General features: G+C 42.4%; 2 protein-coding genes across 2 annotated transcripts in view; both read right to left on the bottom strand.

Moving 5' to 3' along the window:
* Window positions 1-3,819: 3,819 nt before the first annotated feature.
* LOC104613062 (BSD domain-containing protein) lies at window positions 3,820-5,725 on the bottom strand. Its single transcript, XM_010280759.3, has one exon. It carries the CDS (start codon window positions 5,414-5,416, stop codon window positions 4,004-4,006), a length of 1,413 nt encoding a protein of 470 aa, XP_010279061.1. The 5' UTR covers window positions 5,417-5,725; the 3' UTR covers window positions 3,820-4,003.
* A 2,650-nt stretch (window positions 5,726-8,375) lies between these two features.
* Window positions 8,376-18,306, bottom strand: part of LOC104613071 (uncharacterized) — a 44,461-nt gene continuing 34,530 nt past the window's right edge. The window contains exons 10-11 of the mRNA XM_010280765.3: window positions 9,307-9,409; window positions 8,376-8,672 (exon numbers count right to left, since the gene is read on the bottom strand). Of these exons, the coding sequence (XP_010279067.1) occupies window positions 8,584-8,672; window positions 9,307-9,409 (192 nt within the window). The 3' untranslated portion in view covers window positions 8,376-8,583. The remainder of the gene's footprint in view (window positions 8,673-9,306; window positions 9,410-18,306) is intronic.

Below are 18,306 nucleotides of genomic sequence, written 5' to 3'. Positions count from 1 at the left end.
CACAAGAACATTTGGTACCTATTCTTACTCTCCACTTTCTGTTCTGAGTTTGATGGAGCAGGCCTCATATGAAGGAAAGTTCTGTATGCCGAGATTTCTGTAATTGTTTTTGATCGATAACTGGAAATTATATTGATTAATTGAAAGGAATTACATCAGATGAAAAGAGGACGAGATAACCTCTCTTATCTCTCCCAAGAAACAGAAATTTACAAGAGACAAATATAAATGTGCCCGAAAAAGATTAGATCTACCTGTCCCCTGCCTAGCAAGAGAATCTGCAAATGAATATGCACTTCTTTTCACCCACTGAACTCTCACTTCCATTCCATCTTCTGACTTAACCATTTAATCTTTTTCTTTTCATTATTGAATTTCCAATGACTCGGTTCATCTTTTTGCAGCCAATTAACCACCAGCTTTGAATCCTCCTCAATTATCAAGTTCTTAATATTTAGGGAAACAGCTTTTTGGGTTCCTTCCACTGCTGACAATACCTAAGCCCGAAGAGAGTTTCCATTCCCAGCTGGTCCCGAATAAAGAACCACCACTTTACCACCCTCATATCCAAGCAACTCCCATCAAAGTTTAATTTGATGAAACCTCTCTCCAGAGGGGTCCATTCTGCAGTATTAGATGGATTAACAGGTGCAGATTCAGCAACCTCATTCCAATTGAGCATGATGTCATCAACTGAATATGGAGAAAAAAAATCCATTGTCCTCACCCAATGAGCCACCTTGATCATGATGAAGTCTATGACATCTTTGCTTCTTTCTTTCTCAGTAAAAACTCTGTAATTCATTTCCTTCCACAACACCCAACAGATAGCAGCCCTAGTGCATCTCCATAACATCCTAGCCCTCTTTTGTTTCTGCATTGACAATATTGTTTCTTCTCCACAGACATCTACCATATGACCCCCCCCTCCCTGCTTTGATGGATCTGTAATAAACTATTGGTTTTGGTGTCTTCAACGTAAACCAGTGGAATAGATTCATCCCAATCTCCAGTCTCCTGGATGAAGGAACATACTGTCTGTCTATGAGGATGTTAAGTCCTGTCTTTCTATGTGGTACTCCTCCTGGTAGTTCTGAGGTTCATGGATCTGTAAAGGCAATAACATTATCTCCTATGTTTTACTCTGCAATATAAAACTTAGTTTCCATCAAAGATGCTATTCATGCACTTCCACCATATTGAATGATTTTTTTTTTATAAGAAAAGGTAACTTTCATTAAAGATAAAATGGAGAATACAGATATCACCACCCAAAGGATGGGTGGAAAAACAGAATAAAAGTCTTACAATCAAGCCCAAAGCAGTCTCCTTGAAGAAAAAATGTACATAGGAGATGTACACAGAAATTACAACTCAGAAGTTAAGTAGGGAGAGAACTATCACTAAATAAGACATCTCTGTGAACACCAGCTTTTGCTACACCATCTGCTTCAGTGTTTAGCTCCCTGGGGATCCAACCCAGCTGTGCATTTAGGTTGGGAAGGATATCCCTTGCTTCAGTCAAAAAATGTGCTAAAGCCCATGGCCCACTGCCATGGTCAGCTAGCCACCTGATTGTATTTGAATGATATGGTAGGCTTTTGGCTTGCAAGGCTGAATAGTTTGGAACATATGTAGGCCACTAGGCCGTTCTCATGATTTCTCTTCTGTAGATTTCCAAGTTTTTGCATCCATGTTGGTACATGTCACAAGAATTGCTAATTTTGAGTGCTCCCCCCCTCCCAACAAAAGCCATTAGTTTCTTTGGTAGAGCAGGGCTATCCTGTATTGCCTTGACCAAAAAAGAATGGCCGAGGCTCACATTGGTAATTTAATATCCAACATTTTGAAGGTAGAGATCTAGGTGATCAAATCCTTGTATGCAAGGATAAAAAAATCGTTACGTATTAGGCCCTTCCCAATACACCCCTACAGGGGTTGTATCAGGTCAGGGCCTGGTTCAGAGGGTAGCCGGGACTTGAACCGGCCCCTCTGAACCAAAATCGAAAAAAAAGTAGAACTTAAAAAAAGGGCCGATACTAGCCAATATGCCCTACCGGCGTGTCGGCCAGTATCAATACTTTGAACCTTGCTTGTATGTCACTCATTATGTATGGACATACTCCACAGTCCACAGAGTGCATAAATTCCATGACTTGAACACTTCCATGGTCCTTTAACTGTAAACCCCCTTTTAAAGTTGGATTTCCAATTCATCCAACTAGACAAGAAAGACACCATTTCTGAGATAGGGCCATTTTTTAAGCAAACTAGGGTAAGGTTAGAGGTCTAGGTGATCATATACTTGTATGTGACTCATTATGTATGGACATCCTTCACAGAGTGCATAAATTTTATGACTTGAAGAACACTTCCATGGTCCTGTAACAGTGTAACTGTAAATCCCCTTTAGACAAGAAAGACAATTTCTGAGATAGGGCCATCCTACTAGACAAGAAGCATGGGAATGGGACCAATAGATTAGGAGTCCAAATGGTATTAATAAGTGAAAATTGTAGAGTATTTAAAACAAGCAGAACAAGTACAATAACCTAGTAATCATTACCTAGCCCATTATATTCTCTTTTCTAACCATTCAGTACTAAGGAGAAGTACAGATTACAGAAAAGGCAAATAGAAGAGGGGAAGAAATGTACAAGCACCTGATTTAAAAAAAAAAAAAGAGAAGAAGAAGAAGAAAAAAAAAAAAAGCTACCAGTTTGGAATCTTGAATGCTTGCTATAATGACAATGCCTCTAGGGTTACTCCAAAGGCATGTTCTATGGTTGTAAGAACCATGAATACTTATTTGTTTAATGGTATAAATAACTGGGCATAGTACAGAATCAACCATTCATTTAGGTTGTGTTCCCTACCTTTTCCTTCAAACCAAAGAGCCTTAGTTTCCACCAATTAATCACGAGAAGACAAGCAACTTCAAGAAATGAAAACCAAGACTTCCTTTGGGAATACTCCATCAAACACCCAAGTCCACTAAAGACTAAAGTTCCCCAATGTTTGAGCCATTGAAAAGCAACGGTAACTGAATGCACAACCTCATTGATAAACAATGAAAAAAAATGAAATATCTATTGCAATGCAAAAACATCAATTCATTCAGCCAAAACAGTGGTCTTCCATCAAAAAGTGGTAGAAATCATCATGCACAACAAGAACATGCCAGCACAAAAAGACAAAAATTGGAGATAAGAAAGAGTCGTCTACACCTTGTAAAGTAAGATACAACAAACAGGTAATTGGCATTCAATTACAACCTACATATGTTATTATCTTTCTTATCAGCAAAGAGTAATAACCTTCATTTGTTATCACGAGAACAAGGAAGCAAACTTCACCATACTTGAATGGTAATACAGACTTCAAAATTTGCAGTACAAAAACAAAAAACAGAAAAATAAATGAGCAATAGAAACATGTTACTGACAGTGATGCACAACCTATTATTAACCTGAAAATATTTTTCATCAAATAAGAAATAACCTGTGAAACATCAAATAATGCATATTCCCCAACTGAGCATGAACAGGTGAACGGAACACTACCTGGACGCTCCAGGTTCAATTGTTCAATAACAATCAGTTCTGCAGAAGAAGCCATGTTTATATTTGTTTACTTTTTTCTCCTTTCTTTCCCTCTTTCTGTTTTGGGGGGAAGAGGACTGTGGGGATAGCATCCTGTAAATCACCCATATGTGAAGCAATATACACTACCAAAAGATGCCCTAACCAAAAGAAGTATACGGAAAGAAAAGTATTCTTGGAAACAGTTGCTTCAGTTTCAAATATAAAGAGATGTATATAGACAAATACTCTAGTTGCTTTAAAAAATAGACATATTTACATTATAAACGAAGTAATGAGACTAAACAATCATAATCAAATAACCAACTAAACACTTGGAAGAAATCCCCAAAGGGGACATGAAAAGAGAAATAATGTAACACATTGTAACCATTTATTATTATTATAATATCAAGGTTTACTCATGGCTTCACAGGCTCATCATCATCTTCAATATCCCAACTTAAATCTTCGTCATCATCTGCAACACTCAACCGCTTGCATAGATCAGCTCTATTGGTGCTGCCCCCAACAGTTTTTTTATCAAAGTTACTGCCAAGATCTTCAATTTCGTCCCATCCCAAGTCCTCTTCCTCAGGCACTGAAGGTTGGCTTGAGACAACTGATACGTCACTGTCTTTGCAAGATTCACCATGGTCAGCCTTTCCTTCAGTTTGCTTCTCATCAGATTTTGCAACTGACTCATCGCTATGTGATCCAGCCAGATCTGCCTTTGCTTCCGGCAACACTTTATTTTCATCAGTCCCATTGTCACTAACAGATTCCACAATGTGACTTTTCTCATCAATTTCTCTGTCAGATGTCTTCCCTTCCATTTCAGGAACAACATCAGAACTCCTAGACTGTGACACCTCGACATGTTTCTCCGATGCCTTGTTGTCGGTGGTACCATCCTTCAAATCCGATGCATTGGTTTCCTCCTCCTCATCATCATCATCCACGTCCCAACTCAAATCTTCCTCCTCTTCCCCACAAATTGCTCTCTTTACAAGATTAGCTCTAGCATCCTCCATTTGCTTAAGCTTGTGAACCCTGTAAAAGTATCGACCCCAAAATGTCTCATGATCAACAGTATTAGGAACAAGCTTGATATAGATCCCTTCCATAACACCGTTCTCGCTGCATAAGTTCTCAATTTCATTGGCCTTCTCTTCAATCAGAAACCCAGATTTCCACTTATTGAAGTCGTCCAAATCATCGGGTTCCTCGCAGTAAGTATTCAAATCGGTCTGAATTGAATGAACCTGCGCTTCAAATCTACTGTAGCGCTTTGAATTCAAAATCGGATTACTCAAATGCTGGCTATCAGAAGAATCGCTCTCCTGATCAGCAGAGAGAAGCACATCCTTACCGTGGGAAATGATCTCAGCCGTCCCGCGCCACACGGTGTTCCCTAAGTCATCAATTGCTTGCCCAACTGACTCGAGCGACTCCTGCGCGACCGACGCCCCAACCTCGATCGACGCCGGAAGATCCTTTACGGCGCGACTGGCGGCTTCACGGAGCGCCTCCGTCTCCTTCTTAAGGCCAGAGCTAAATTCCTCTAGATCGCGGCGGTACGTCTGAAGAACTGATTCAGATTTTGTGGCGAAGGTTTTGATGAAGCCGCCGAAGCTCCAACCAGAAGCGGCTGAAGAAGTGGGGCTAGGGTTAGGATTTGACTCGTATTCATCCAACAGAGCTTCCCGATCTGGATCTCCTTCTTCTTGTACTTCGGATGTGCCACTAGGAGATTCCGATACCGATGAAGTCTGGTTTCTCTGGACATCCAAGGGTTCTTGATCATCCGAGAAGACAGATTTGAAAAAATCCATGGAATAAATAACAAACAATAATCTGTAGAACTAGGGATAGGATTTCAGTGAAAAATCTGTTCTTATTGAGGAACGATTCGGATGAGATCGTGACTGAGTTGAAACGCAAAAAGAGGAGAGAGAGAGAGAGAGATGAGAGAGAAAGGAATGAGTGATGAAGTTATCGAACGAACAACTATCTCAAGGAGGTGTGCCGTGGCGTGGGTGGGACAAAAATCAAAAACGTCGGTTGAAGGTGATCGGCACATGAGAGCTTCAGGATTCAGAAAGGGATAGATTAGAAATTTAGAAGAATTCGACACGTGCGCACTGTGCGAGATGCGCACCCTTCCCGGTATCTCCTTTCTACTTCAGCAGTGGGTATTTGTATATTTCAAAGGAGTGCCTATGGCGATAGGATGGGCCTCATCCCCACTCCATCAACCATCTGGCTCGACTCCAGCATCGACGCTGCCTTCCAAAGCCCGAATTAGGGGTGCAACTTGGGCTGTCACAGTCCAAGCCTCAATCGGCCCAGTTCGAAATTTTATACGGGTTAGGCTTGTATTTTTGTTCTTGGGCTGGGTTTGGATCAAAGAAATTAGACTTTCTTTTAATTTTTTGGATCAGGACTGGAAATTCTTAGGTAACTTGAATTCAGTCTAATCAATTATATATATATTTATACATATATATGTAAATTTTGCATCCCACCCGATTTACACCACTAGCCAGAAGGCAGGCTTATCTCAATGCAATAGGAACATAACGGATCCAATGATATTGGGCTGGGCTTCCCTAGAAGATATAAATGGGCAAAAGAGGGCCTGGGCCTGTCCATTCATATAATGGGATGGGCAGCAGGTTTCTCCTGTAGTCCATATTGTTTTTCCCTTAAAATTAAATGCTTTTCGAAAAGTTTTGCCCTTATAAGCAAAATACTAGATGGTTGTAATAATTTTTTAAAACTGACTAAATTTAATAAATATCGGTATTGTCTCATAAGTAGAAAAATTATGTTCTCTTATGAAATATGTTAGGGGTGCTCAAGGTTTGGTTAACCGAACCGGTACTATCAGTTTTGGGAAAACCGGTAACTGAAACCAAACTGAAACTAATCGGTTAATCTGTTGACCGATTTAGTTAATTGTTGGTTCAGTTCGTTGGTTTTTTGATTTTTTATTTTTATAATAAAAAATATATATATATAATATTATATTTTAAATAATAAATAATATATCATATATTATAAATATATATATTTATATATAATGCATATTTATTATCAGTTCAGTTAATCGTCGGTTTTCTATATTAATTAACTGAAACTGAACTGGTACCTTCAGTTTTTTTAAAACACCTAACCGAACCCAACCGACTGGTTCGGTTAACCAATTTTTTGGTTCGATTTTGATTGATTTTTCAATCAGTTCGATTTTGATTGGTTTTTCAATCAGTTCGATTTTTTTTTTTGCTCACCTCTAAAATATGTCACCCAAAAAAATTCTCTTAAGTGGACAATTGAAATTATAGAGGCAAAAGCATTCGGAGCTGGTTTGATTATGGCTTGAGATCTAGGTATTTGCAAATGAATTTTTTGTACTTTAATACGCATGGATATAATATAGATGTTTATCAATACTCACTTAGCAAGATAATATAGTGGTCTAGTGGTTCAAATATTCACATTTTATGTAGGCAACCTAGATTCAAATATTTCTAACAACATGCTAGCTTTATCTAACCTGGGCCCCTAGTCGGCTTGGTCATACCCCCAAAACCAGATTGGGTAAAAATCAGCCAAAACCGCTAAACTGGTCAGTACAAACCGGTGAACCGGTTTCATTTTATAAAACTAGCTTTTTTTTGAAAATTTTTTAGCACATAAATACAAACTTCTAGAGGCCATAACTACTTTAATACGCATGGATATAATATAGTTGCTTATCAGTGCTAATTTAGCAAGATATTGTGGAGCGGTCTAGTCGCTAGTGGCTTCAATATTATGTTTATGTAGGCAACCTTTGTTATAATCCTTCTATTAGACTTAAATGGAATTAATTGAATTACGGGAAATGAAGCGAATTAATATTATAAGTGGTGTATTAAATAAGGTTAATTATAAATCAATTACAGGAAATGAAGTGTTAAATAAAATCAATTATGGCGAGTTAAATGGGCATAGTTAGGGTAATTGAATTTGAATTTCAAATTTGAAAAATTATACCAAGATATGTCAAATGATATATAATCGGATGAGACGGGTCAATGGAAAATCGAATCTCATCATTATGTTTTGGATATTTTAATAAAACTTTCAAAGCATGACCTCATTGATTTGTTAGGCTCCTAAAAATTGACTGTTAGAAGGGATGATTAAAAACATAGTAGAGGTTTTTGGAGAGGTCAAAGTTCATGGGAGATTCAAATATTTGTTAGGAACTTAGGCTGTATTATCAATTCAGTCTTGTATGCGTTTGGAAAGAGGGTATAATTATTATTGACGTAAAACTACACTCTGATTCAGTTTTGCGTGCATTTGGATGGAGTGTAGTTTTATGTCAATAATCGATGTAAAACCTCGTCAACTCTAAAGTTTTACATTGATAATTGATGTAAAAACTATATTGATTTTATCAATGTAAAACTTTACACTCTTCCATCCATCACTTTCTGATTCAGTGTAAAATGTCATCAGTGTAAAAATACACTGATGATGTTTTACACTAATTCCAAGCACAGCCTTATAAACATCAGGGGAGGTTTAAGTAATTTATCCATCTTTCTATCTTCTATTTTGTTAGGAAAATCAGGAACATAGATGTTTTCTCTTGCATCTTCTATTTTGGTTCTTCTGTGAGAGAGAGAGAGTCCGGGGTAAGTAGTTAACGTGCCTGTAATCGAAAAGGAGCCAAGGATTGCCCACCATAAAATACAGCATATTATAATGCCATTGAATACAAAATGAAGACATCAGAAATACGAAGAGTAATAACTCATTTTCCTTTTAACATTCATATAAGATTCCAGTAGTACTGACAGTTCTCAGAATACCCATTGCATCATATCTTGAACTCTTGTTGCAAATAAACTCCATTCATGAGTGTAGTAGATTGTACAAGGAAATCCTTGAATATAGAAAACTCTGAGACAAAAGAAGATAACAGTATGCTATTTGCACTTGCGCACTAGGAAGCAATATTTGGTAGGCAAGATATTCTCTTAATTTCCTTGATAATCAAGTCCCTTTCCTCTTCAAATTGCTCATCATCACCACCTAAAACCATGGGAGAAGACAAAAATGCATGAAGAATGATTGGAGCAAGAAAACTTACTATATTCTTTTTCCAGGGAGTGGGACAGAAGGGAAGCCAAAACGAGTCCAAATCTGCTACCAACAAGATGCTACCACATCTTCCAACATGATCTGTTTATCAAAAAACATGATCTATAGCTGCACCTGCACATCTCAAATATGACGGCCATCTCAAAGGTACAACCCTATCAATGACAACAAACAGGTGTGCTGTTATAGATCATTTGGAAGCTGTGTTGGTGGCGTCTTGTTGGTAGCATATTCAGATTTTCCAAAGCAGTGGTAGTTCAGGCCTAATGGCCCCACACCGCTCCAGATCTGTTACTCACAAACTGTTCCCACATCCCTACCCACAGAACAGCACACTGTGTATAGGGAACATCTTCCCATGAATGACAAGGAAGATATCCCCGATGCACAGCTGTGATGTTCCATGGGTAGAGATGTTGGAACAGCTTGTGGGTAGCAAATTTGAGCTTACAGTGCACATGTGCCATGTATTTTTTTTATTGGTCTGTACCAAGTAATGCATTCCTTCAGTTTAAGGCATTATGTATCCTAAATTTCCACAATCTTCACAACGTTAGAAACGTACCTCTGCCAACAGAAAGATTGTGGAGGAGCTCAAGTAGCTTTTCATGGTTCTTTGCTAAGATTTGGATTATTTCCAATGGTTTGTTTGGATTAGCAACAAAGACCTAAACAAAAAGGAAAAAGTGGATAGAATATACTTAAATTTTTTTATCAGTGATAAGGTAATATTTAAAAAAAAAACATGAAGCATGAATTGAATAGCAGTGGTTTATGATAAAGTTACCAGTTCCTGGTATATAATTATCTAAGCACCCATTCCAAAAGTTCCATTCACGGGATAGGGTATCTTAAAAATACAACAAAGCATGTGATCCTTTCATAACTTATTTCACGGGATATATGCATATTTTTTTGCACATTGTATGGTGGAAGCCTCATGCCTAGAAATATACGGCACATTCTGCACAACTTGTGATGCCTTAAATGAACGTGAGGTACTATTTAAGCCATCCATGTGCAAGGCAACATAGAGGCCCTCATAATCTTATTTCATACACTAAATCCTAGTTATCCACCACCACAAAACCTGAAAATATTGGAGTTTCAGAATTTGAAGAGTCAAAAAATGGGAAAATGTTACAGATAGCATTCAATGTGCTGCTTACTTCGAGGGCTTATTGCAAAACAAATTTACAAGGAAAATCAAGTATTATAGTAATAAAAAAAGATAGTATTTGAAATACTATTTACTTTAAGGACAAAAAAAATATTGAGAAGGGGTTTTTATGAGATGGCTTGGCCCAGGGACCACTTAATGTAAGTGTTGGGCCCATAGGGTTGAAGGGATGAGAGATCCATCCTATGGACGCCCAAAGATTGCGGAATAAGGGGCGAATTTCAAAATTTTATCTCTCCCTTCAACTGGGAATCGTATTCCCTATTTAGAAAATCATATTTTCAAGGATCAATCTTGAACCATAAACTGAACCAGATCTGAACCAAAAGAAGTGGGAGAGGATTATACCTGATACGGAGAAATACTATCTCCTAATGGAGGTGTTCACGCCCAAGGAAGGATCCAAAATCTGCTCCCACAGAAGATGGCGCAGTGTAGGGTGGAGCAGAATCAGCAACGTTCTTCAAAAGAACTTGATCCTTCGTAAGGATCAACTGGACGACTTGAGTACAGCTCCAACCAATCTTTTCCCTAAAAGATTGAAATCAAGATCCAATCTTGATTGCTCCCAAGAACTGGAGATCAAACTGAAGGAATGGCAAAAGCAGGAAGGTGGCGGCAGGAGAGAATTCGCAGTATGCAGGAAATCTCTCAATCTCTCTTTCTTCAAAGAGAAGAATGCTATGGATGTTCTTTAGTAGGCTACCGCCCCCTTCCCCTTTTATAATCTCAAAAGGGATCAGCTCCTAATCAGATTAGGAGCTGCTAATCCAAATCATATTTGGGTTAGAAGTCCCTTAGTGATAAGGGATAACCCTTATCTTATCTGCAGATATGATCAGCTGTCTCCTAATCTAATTAGGAGGTTTCCAGATCTAAATCCCATTTAGATCTTGGACTCTCTGAGTGGATAGGGTCTAAGCCCAATCCTTTTCAGCTGACCCTCTTTAGAATTCGCCCCTTTTAAATGACTGATCAAATCAGCCCAGTTCGAAATGGGCTTAAGGCCCATTTATGGTTATGTACTCAAAAACCTTCCAAATTGCTGCCCAGTTGGGCTTCCTTGTATGGCGTGGGACCCAAGCATTGATCTACACATCAGCCACATGGGTTCAGCCCAGCCTTTGTTACAAGGCCTGGCCGAATGCACTGCTGAAGACAGTGTACCCCCTGAAACCCATCAAATGAGCTCTATGGGCCCAACACTTACACTAAGTGGTCCCTGGGCCAAGCCACCTTGTAAAACACCCAGGGAGTGTGGGCAGATGCAAGATTAGCCCATCAGGTGTTATCCTCAATGGTCTTACACTTAACCTCTCAGCCCATAATGAACCATAATTCTTAGAATTGTGGTGAGCCAATTCATGCAGAACCCTCGTATACCTCACTGGGATGCAATTCTTAGAATTGTGAGGTATCTGAAAGGAGCTCCAGGCTGTGGACTATTGTATAAACCAAGAGGAAAACTTAAAGTAGTGGGGTATACAGATGCAGACTGGGCAGACTCAGTGAATGATAGAAGATCTACTACGGGGTATTGCACATTTCTTGGAGGAAATCTTGTGACGTGGAAGAATAAAAAGCAGACGGTTGTGGCCATAAGTAGTGCTGAAGCTGAGTATAGGGCCATGGCACATACTACCTGTGAGCTAGTGTGGTTGAGGAATCTTCTACAAGAAATTGGGTTTCACATGGATAAACCTATGAGACTGTATTGCGACAACCAAGCTGCACTCCATATCTCATCCAATCCTGTATTTCATGAGAGAACAAAGCGCATAGAGGTTGATTGCCACTTTGTGAGGGAGAAGGTCCTTGCTGGAGAGATAAACACAGAACATGTGGGCTCGAATGATCAATGGGCAGATTTGTTTACAAAAGCTCTAAACTCAGGGAAAGTGAACTATCTATGTAACAAGCTGGGATTATATGACATATATTCTCCAGCTTGAGGGGGAGTGTTAGAGTGAGCCAAATAGGGGTAGTTTAGTAATCTCATGTCAGTTAAGTACTTTGCTTATGTGGCTGTTTTATTAGAGTACTCTGCCCCACTAAAATTCTTGTAACATCGTTGCTCCCTTTAATATCTGGAGTAAGGGGGTGATAGACATTGAATCCATTCCTTATATTCTTCATGCAGGCATAGTACTCTTCTAGTGTTTTGGTTCCTTGTTGTAAATCAAAATACTCCTGATAAAGCTGATACACTCTTGTTGTGTTATCTTGTCCAGAATATAGCTTCTTAGTATGCTCCCATATATCCTTAGCCGTATCAAGGAACATGAAGTTGGCACTAATTTTGGGTTCCATACTATTCCACAGCCAAGTCATGATTTGAGCATCTTCTTGTTCCCAATCATCAAACCCTGGAGAGTCCTCCGATGGCTTCTCATCTCTTACATGCTTTACTTTCTTCTTTGCCTTGAGAAACACTTCCACTGATTTAGCCCATGGAATATAGTTCTCCCCATTCAGCTTAATTGAGGTCATTTGCACCCCTAGGTAGTCGGAGGAAATTACCACACTAGGTTTCTGATCATTGTAGCCATCTCCTATTGCTGCCATTGTACTCTTTCACAGTTGCCTCTAACCTTACTTCTCAGCTACAAGCTGATTGATGTTGTTCACAGTTTGATACTTCAGCACCTATTGCAGCCCCTAAACACAACAGTGGGAGCACACACTTGTTCTTCTTCACACTACTGCTGACTTCTGTTATGGACGCCTTCCTCGGGAAGACGTACCATCGCCGCCGGCAGCAACAGGCCCTGGGCCCACCGCCAGCAGCAGCAAGGATTCAGTGATGCTCATCCTACCCAGTTCGGCAACAACAGCCTTATTTAGATTAGATTAGCTCATTTTGCTTGTTCTTATCTTATTGTTCTTATCTCTTATCTTATCTTGTTAATAGCTTATCAGATTAGGATTAGCTTAGCTTATCTTATCTTGTTAGTAGCTTATCAGATTAGGATTAGCTTATCTTATCCTTAGCAAGATAAAACTGGAAGTCTCCTTATTCAGCAAGGAGACTCCCTTTGATTAGGACTCTTGTAATCTCCTATTTAAGGAGACCCCATTATTGAATGAGATATCAAATTATTCAGTCAAGAGTGAGTTAGGAGAGTTAGTGATCTCTTGGACAAATCACCGAAGGTGCCAAGATAGGTTCATCACGAGCAAGAAGGAACAAGGGAAAACAGGAGGTTTTCCCCGTGGACCGACCCGTGATGAGATCCTATTCCCGGGCCCTCAACAACTTGGTATTAGAGCAAGGCGTCATGAGAGATCTGGAGCAGCTACCTTCCAGGGTCCACGACCTCGAGCACCAACTCGTGGAGACCAGCTCCGAAGTTCGTGAGATCAAAGGTGAAGTGCGAGAACTGCGACGACTAATGGAGATGTTTCTTCCAGCAGGGAAAGGAACTCTGACGGAGGGACAGCAGCTAACGACCGCCGGCCAGATCTGCCGGAGTCTTCCAGCGAACAGCAGTCCGTCGGCCATGGAGCAGCCATCATCCCCAAGTACAGCAGGCTAGAGTTCCCATCGTACAACGGCAACGGAGACCCCCTAGGCTGACTGTATCGCTGCGAGCAGTTCTTCCGGAATCAACGGACAAATGACCAGGACAAGGTAAGCCTAGCCGCCTTTCATTTAACAGAAGAAGCACAACTTTGGTTTTATCGGTTAGAGCAAGAAGAACCCGGGCTCAGTTGGCCCCAGTTTAAATCCTATTGCCTTCTTCGGTTCGGACCCCCATTGACCAGCAACCCACTAGGCGAGCTAATTAACCTTAAACAGACCGGAACAGTTGCTGAATACCAGCAACAGTTCCAAACCCTCCTCGCGAGGGCATCCTCCGTGCGACCAGACCAGCAAGTGGATATGTTCACAGCAGGGTTAGCAGAACCCCTGCGAGTGGATGTCGAGATGCAGAATCCCCCAAATTTGGTCACAGCCATGAACTTAGCCCGCGCATTTGAGCGCAAGCTGCAACTCAGCCACGGAATTTTTAATGTGGGTCGTCCACCGAACTCGTGGGTGCCCCCAAGACCAGCAGCAACGACCCCCTCTTCTGCTACCAGTCGGGAAATGAAGCCTCCCACGACCACCACCTCTAGAGCAGTGACAAGTACAGGCAGTAACATGGTCACTCCTCCCATCAAGCGCTTGACCAGGGCAGAAATGGCAGAGCGCCGAGCGAGAGGTCAATGTTTCAACTGTGATGACCTCTACTCGGCAGGACATAGATGCAAGAGGCTTTTTTGCCTTCTCATAGATGAGCAAGAGGAGGAGGAAGGGGAACCCGTCACATTCGAACCAGAGATCTCTCTCCATGCGATCACCGGTATTAAAACCTCTCAGACCATGCAGTTACAGGCACAGATCGTAGGTCAGCCGGTGCGCATTCTCGTCGATTCAGGGAGCACACACAACTTCATAAGTGAACATGCAGCCCTGCAGTTAAAACTACCAATGGAACTCCGGCCGCGACTACAGGTAGCCATCGCAAATGGTGAAAAAGTTCACAGTCCAGGGATTTGTAAGGCCGTCCCAGTACAGGTCAATTCTGAACTAATTCTTGTTGATTTATTTGTACTCTCATTGGATGGGTTCGATATTGTTCTTGGGATCAAATGGTTAATTACCCTAGGCCCGATTTTGTGGGACATCAGCGCACTCACCATGACCTTCCACCTGAATGGCAAGCAAGTTTCATGGCACGGTTGCAGGGTTAAAGAAAAGACACCGCAGGTTCATGCACTCCAGACAGAACCGGCAGCCATGGAAAAACTTCTCGCCGAGTTTTCAGATCTGTTCCAGGAACCGAAGGGCCTTCCCCCTTCCCGAGCTTGCGACCATCGTATTCCTTTGGTGGCGGGTTCAGCACCAGTCGTTGTCAGGCCTTATCGCTACCCTCACTTACAGAAGGATGAGATAGAAAAACAATGTACAGCGATGCTGAACCAATGGATCATACGCAAAAGTCACTCCCCCTTCTCTTCGCCGGTTCTGTTGGTGGCGAAGCAGGATGGAACGTGGAGGTTCTGTGTTGACTATAGAGAACTCAATGATCGGACGATCAAAGATAAGTTCCCTATTCCCGTTGTGGACGAACTGCTGGACGAGTTGCATGGTGCCCAGTATTTCTCTAAGTTGGACCTCAGGTCCGGATATTTCCAAGTTCACATGGCTCCTGGTGACGTGAAGAAGACTGCTTTTCGCACCCACCATGGCCACTTCGAATTTTTAGTCATGCCATTTGGACTCTCCAATGCACCATCTACATTTCAGTCACTAATGAACAAGGTATTCCAGCCCCATCTGCACAAATTTGTTTTAGTTTTCTTTGATGATATCCTCGTTTACAACAAATCATGGGTAGAGCATGTCCACCATCTGAGGACCGTTTTCGTACTCCTACGCCAACACAGCTTATTCCTAAAACGGTCCAAGTGCTCCTTCGGGGAGCGACAGGTTCTTTACCTCGGCCACATCATCCATGGGCAGGGTGTAACAGTTGATAGTTCCAAGATTCAGGCTATAACAGAATGGCCCAAACCTCAATCCGTCAAGGCCTTACGCGGGTTCCTCGGTTTAACGGGTTACTACCGCAAATTTGTACAGAACTATGGAGTGTTGGCAACCCCGTTAACCAACCTGTTGAAGAGAAACTCCTTCCGGTGGGACGATGCAGCTGATGAAGCTTTTCTGTCACTGCGAAATGAACTGTCTTCAACCCCTGTCCTGCAATTACCCAATTTCTCCCTCGAATTTACAGTTGAGTGCGATGCTTCCGGAGTGGGTATCGGGGCCGTACTACAGCAGCAAGGGCACCCAATCGCTTTCTTCAGTCGCAGATTGGCTGACCGACACCTGAAGCTTCTAGCCTATGAGCGCGAACTAATCGGCCTTGCCCGAGCCATCTAGCACTGGAGGCCGTATTTGTGGGGGCGGTCGTTCATCGTCAAAACTGATCATTACAGCCTCAAATACCTGTTAGAGCAGCGTCTCACCACTTCCCCTCAGCAGCATTGGGTTAGCAAACTGCTCGGGTTTGACTTCCGGGTGGAATATAAGGCGGGATCCTCTAATCGCGCAGCTGATGCCTTGTCTAGGCGAGAAGAAGACGCGATGGTTCTATGTACCATTTCCCAACCTCGGATCTCTCTGTTTGACAACATTAAGAAGGCAGCACCACAGTCCCCGGAATGGTCGCTCTTACTGCAGAAGATCCAGACCGGGACGGCCGACCCCGATTGGTCACTTCACGACGGGTTGGTACTGTATAAGGGACGAGTCCATCTTCCAGCAGACTGCCCGTTGATTCCCACCATCATCACCACATCCATAACTCCACCCACGAGAGCATTCAAAAAACACTATACCGCGTCCGGACTGATTTCCATTGGCGAGGTATGAAGACTTCTATTCGAGATTTTGTCCAGAATTGCTCCACATGCCAACAGCACAAATGGGAAAACCTACACCCGGCAGGCCTCCTTCAGCCCCTTTCCATCCCATCGCAGATCTGGGCCGACATCTCCATGGACTTCATTGAGGGACTTCCCAAGGTAGGGGGCAAATCAGTTCTCTTTGTGGTAGTCGACCGCTTCTCTAAATACGCGCACTTCATTCCTCTATCACACCCGTACAGTGCCACTTCGGTTGCCCTCACCTTCTTTACACATATCTTTCGCTTACATGGGTTGCCGGAATCCATCGTTAGCGATAGAGACCCGGTCTTCACTAGTGCCTTCTGGAAAGAGTTATTTCGACTACACGGCACCACCCTAGCCTACTCATCAGCTTACCGGCCACAAATCGACGGTCAGACAGAAGTGGTTAACCGCACTATCGAGATGTATCTCCGTTGTTTCGTAGGCGATCAACCTCGACGGTGGTTGGAATGGCTTCCTTGGGCGGAGTACTGCTACAACACAGCCTACCATTCCTCCCTCGGCATGACTCCCTTTCGCGTCGTTTATGGCAGGGATCCTCCCCGCTTGCTGTCCTACGAGCCCGAATCTACTCGCTTGGACGCAATCGATCACTCCTTACAGGACCGCGACGCCCTCCTCGCCGACATCCGCATTCGCTTACAGCAGGCCCAGCTCCGCATAAAGCTCCACTATGATAAGCACCACCGGGAACTGTCGTTCGATCCAGGACAATTTGTTTGGTTGAAGCTCCAGCCCTACCGGCAGCGCTCCTTGCGCCACAAGGCTGCCCCGAAGCTGGCCCCTAAGTACTATGGGCCCTACAAGGTTCTGCGACGGATTGGCAGTGTGGCCTACCAGCTGGAATTGCCAGAGACTAGCCGAATTCATGATGTCTTCCACATCTCCTTGCTGAAACCATTTACGGGTGTTCCCCCAGACCGAGTTCCCTCCCTGCCACCCTTGAAAGATGGCAAACTGGTCCCCCAGCCTAAAACTGTCACCCGCTCTCGTTTCAATCGTGGAATCCTTGAAGTCTTGGTGGAATGGTGTGATCTACCACCAACAGAAGCCACATGGATCCCATTGGCAGAGTTCCAAGCCACATATCCAGCTTTCGAGCTTGAGGACAAGCTCGTAGTCCAGGAGGGGAGTAATGTTATGGACGCCTTCCTCGGGAAGACGTACCATCGCCGCCGGCAGCAACAGGCCCCGGGCCCACCGCCAGCAGCAGCAAGGATTCAGTAATGCTCATCCTACCCAGTTCGGCAACAACAGCCTTATCTAGATTAGATTAGCTCATTTTGCTTGTTCTTATCTTATTGTTCTTATCTCTTATCTTATCTTGTTAATAGCTTATCAGATTAGGATTAGCTTAGCTTATCTTATCTTGTTAGTAGCTTATCAGATTAGGATTAGCTTATCTTATCCTTAGCAAGATAAAACTGGAAGTCTCCCTATTCAGCAAGGAGACTCCCTTTGATTAGGACTCTTGTAATCTCCTATTTAAGGAGACCCCATTATTGAATGAGATATCAAATTATTCAGTCAAGAGTGAGTTAGGAGAGTTGGCGATCTCTTGGACAAATCACCGAAGGTGCCAAGATAGGTTCATCACGAGCAGGAAGGAACAAGGGAAAACTAGAGGTTTTCCCCGTGGACCAACCCGTGACGAGATCCTATTCCCGGGCCCTCAACAACTTCACACACCTACAACCCACATAAGCATCACAAGCACCACAACACAACAGTAGGCCCTCTTACAACCACTCAATAAAAAAAAAATTGTGCATCACCAGCACCACAACACAGTCAAACTGCTACACCCAGTTCAGACTTGTTTAACACACTTAAGAGGGCATTACACAACCACAAGGAGCTTGGCAAGGTCACTGCATTCCACCTTACACCACTCGGCCACCTACAGCAGCCCTAACACCACTCAAC

This window comes from Nelumbo nucifera, chromosome 4 (genome assembly GCF_055504915.1).
Source record: "Nelumbo nucifera cultivar China Antique chromosome 4, China Antique-T2T, whole genome shotgun sequence".
NCBI classification, from domain to species: Eukaryota; Viridiplantae; Streptophyta; class Magnoliopsida; order Proteales; family Nelumbonaceae; genus Nelumbo; species Nelumbo nucifera.
The sequence above is the reverse complement of the archived record's forward strand: the minus strand, read 5'-3'. Positions and strand labels throughout refer to the sequence as shown.

Excerpts from the sequence above, each read along its gene's own strand:
- LOC104613062 (XM_010280759.3), bottom strand. The coding sequence starts at position 5,416 with ATGGATTTTTTCAAATCTGTCTTCTCGGATGATCAAGAACCCTTGGAT.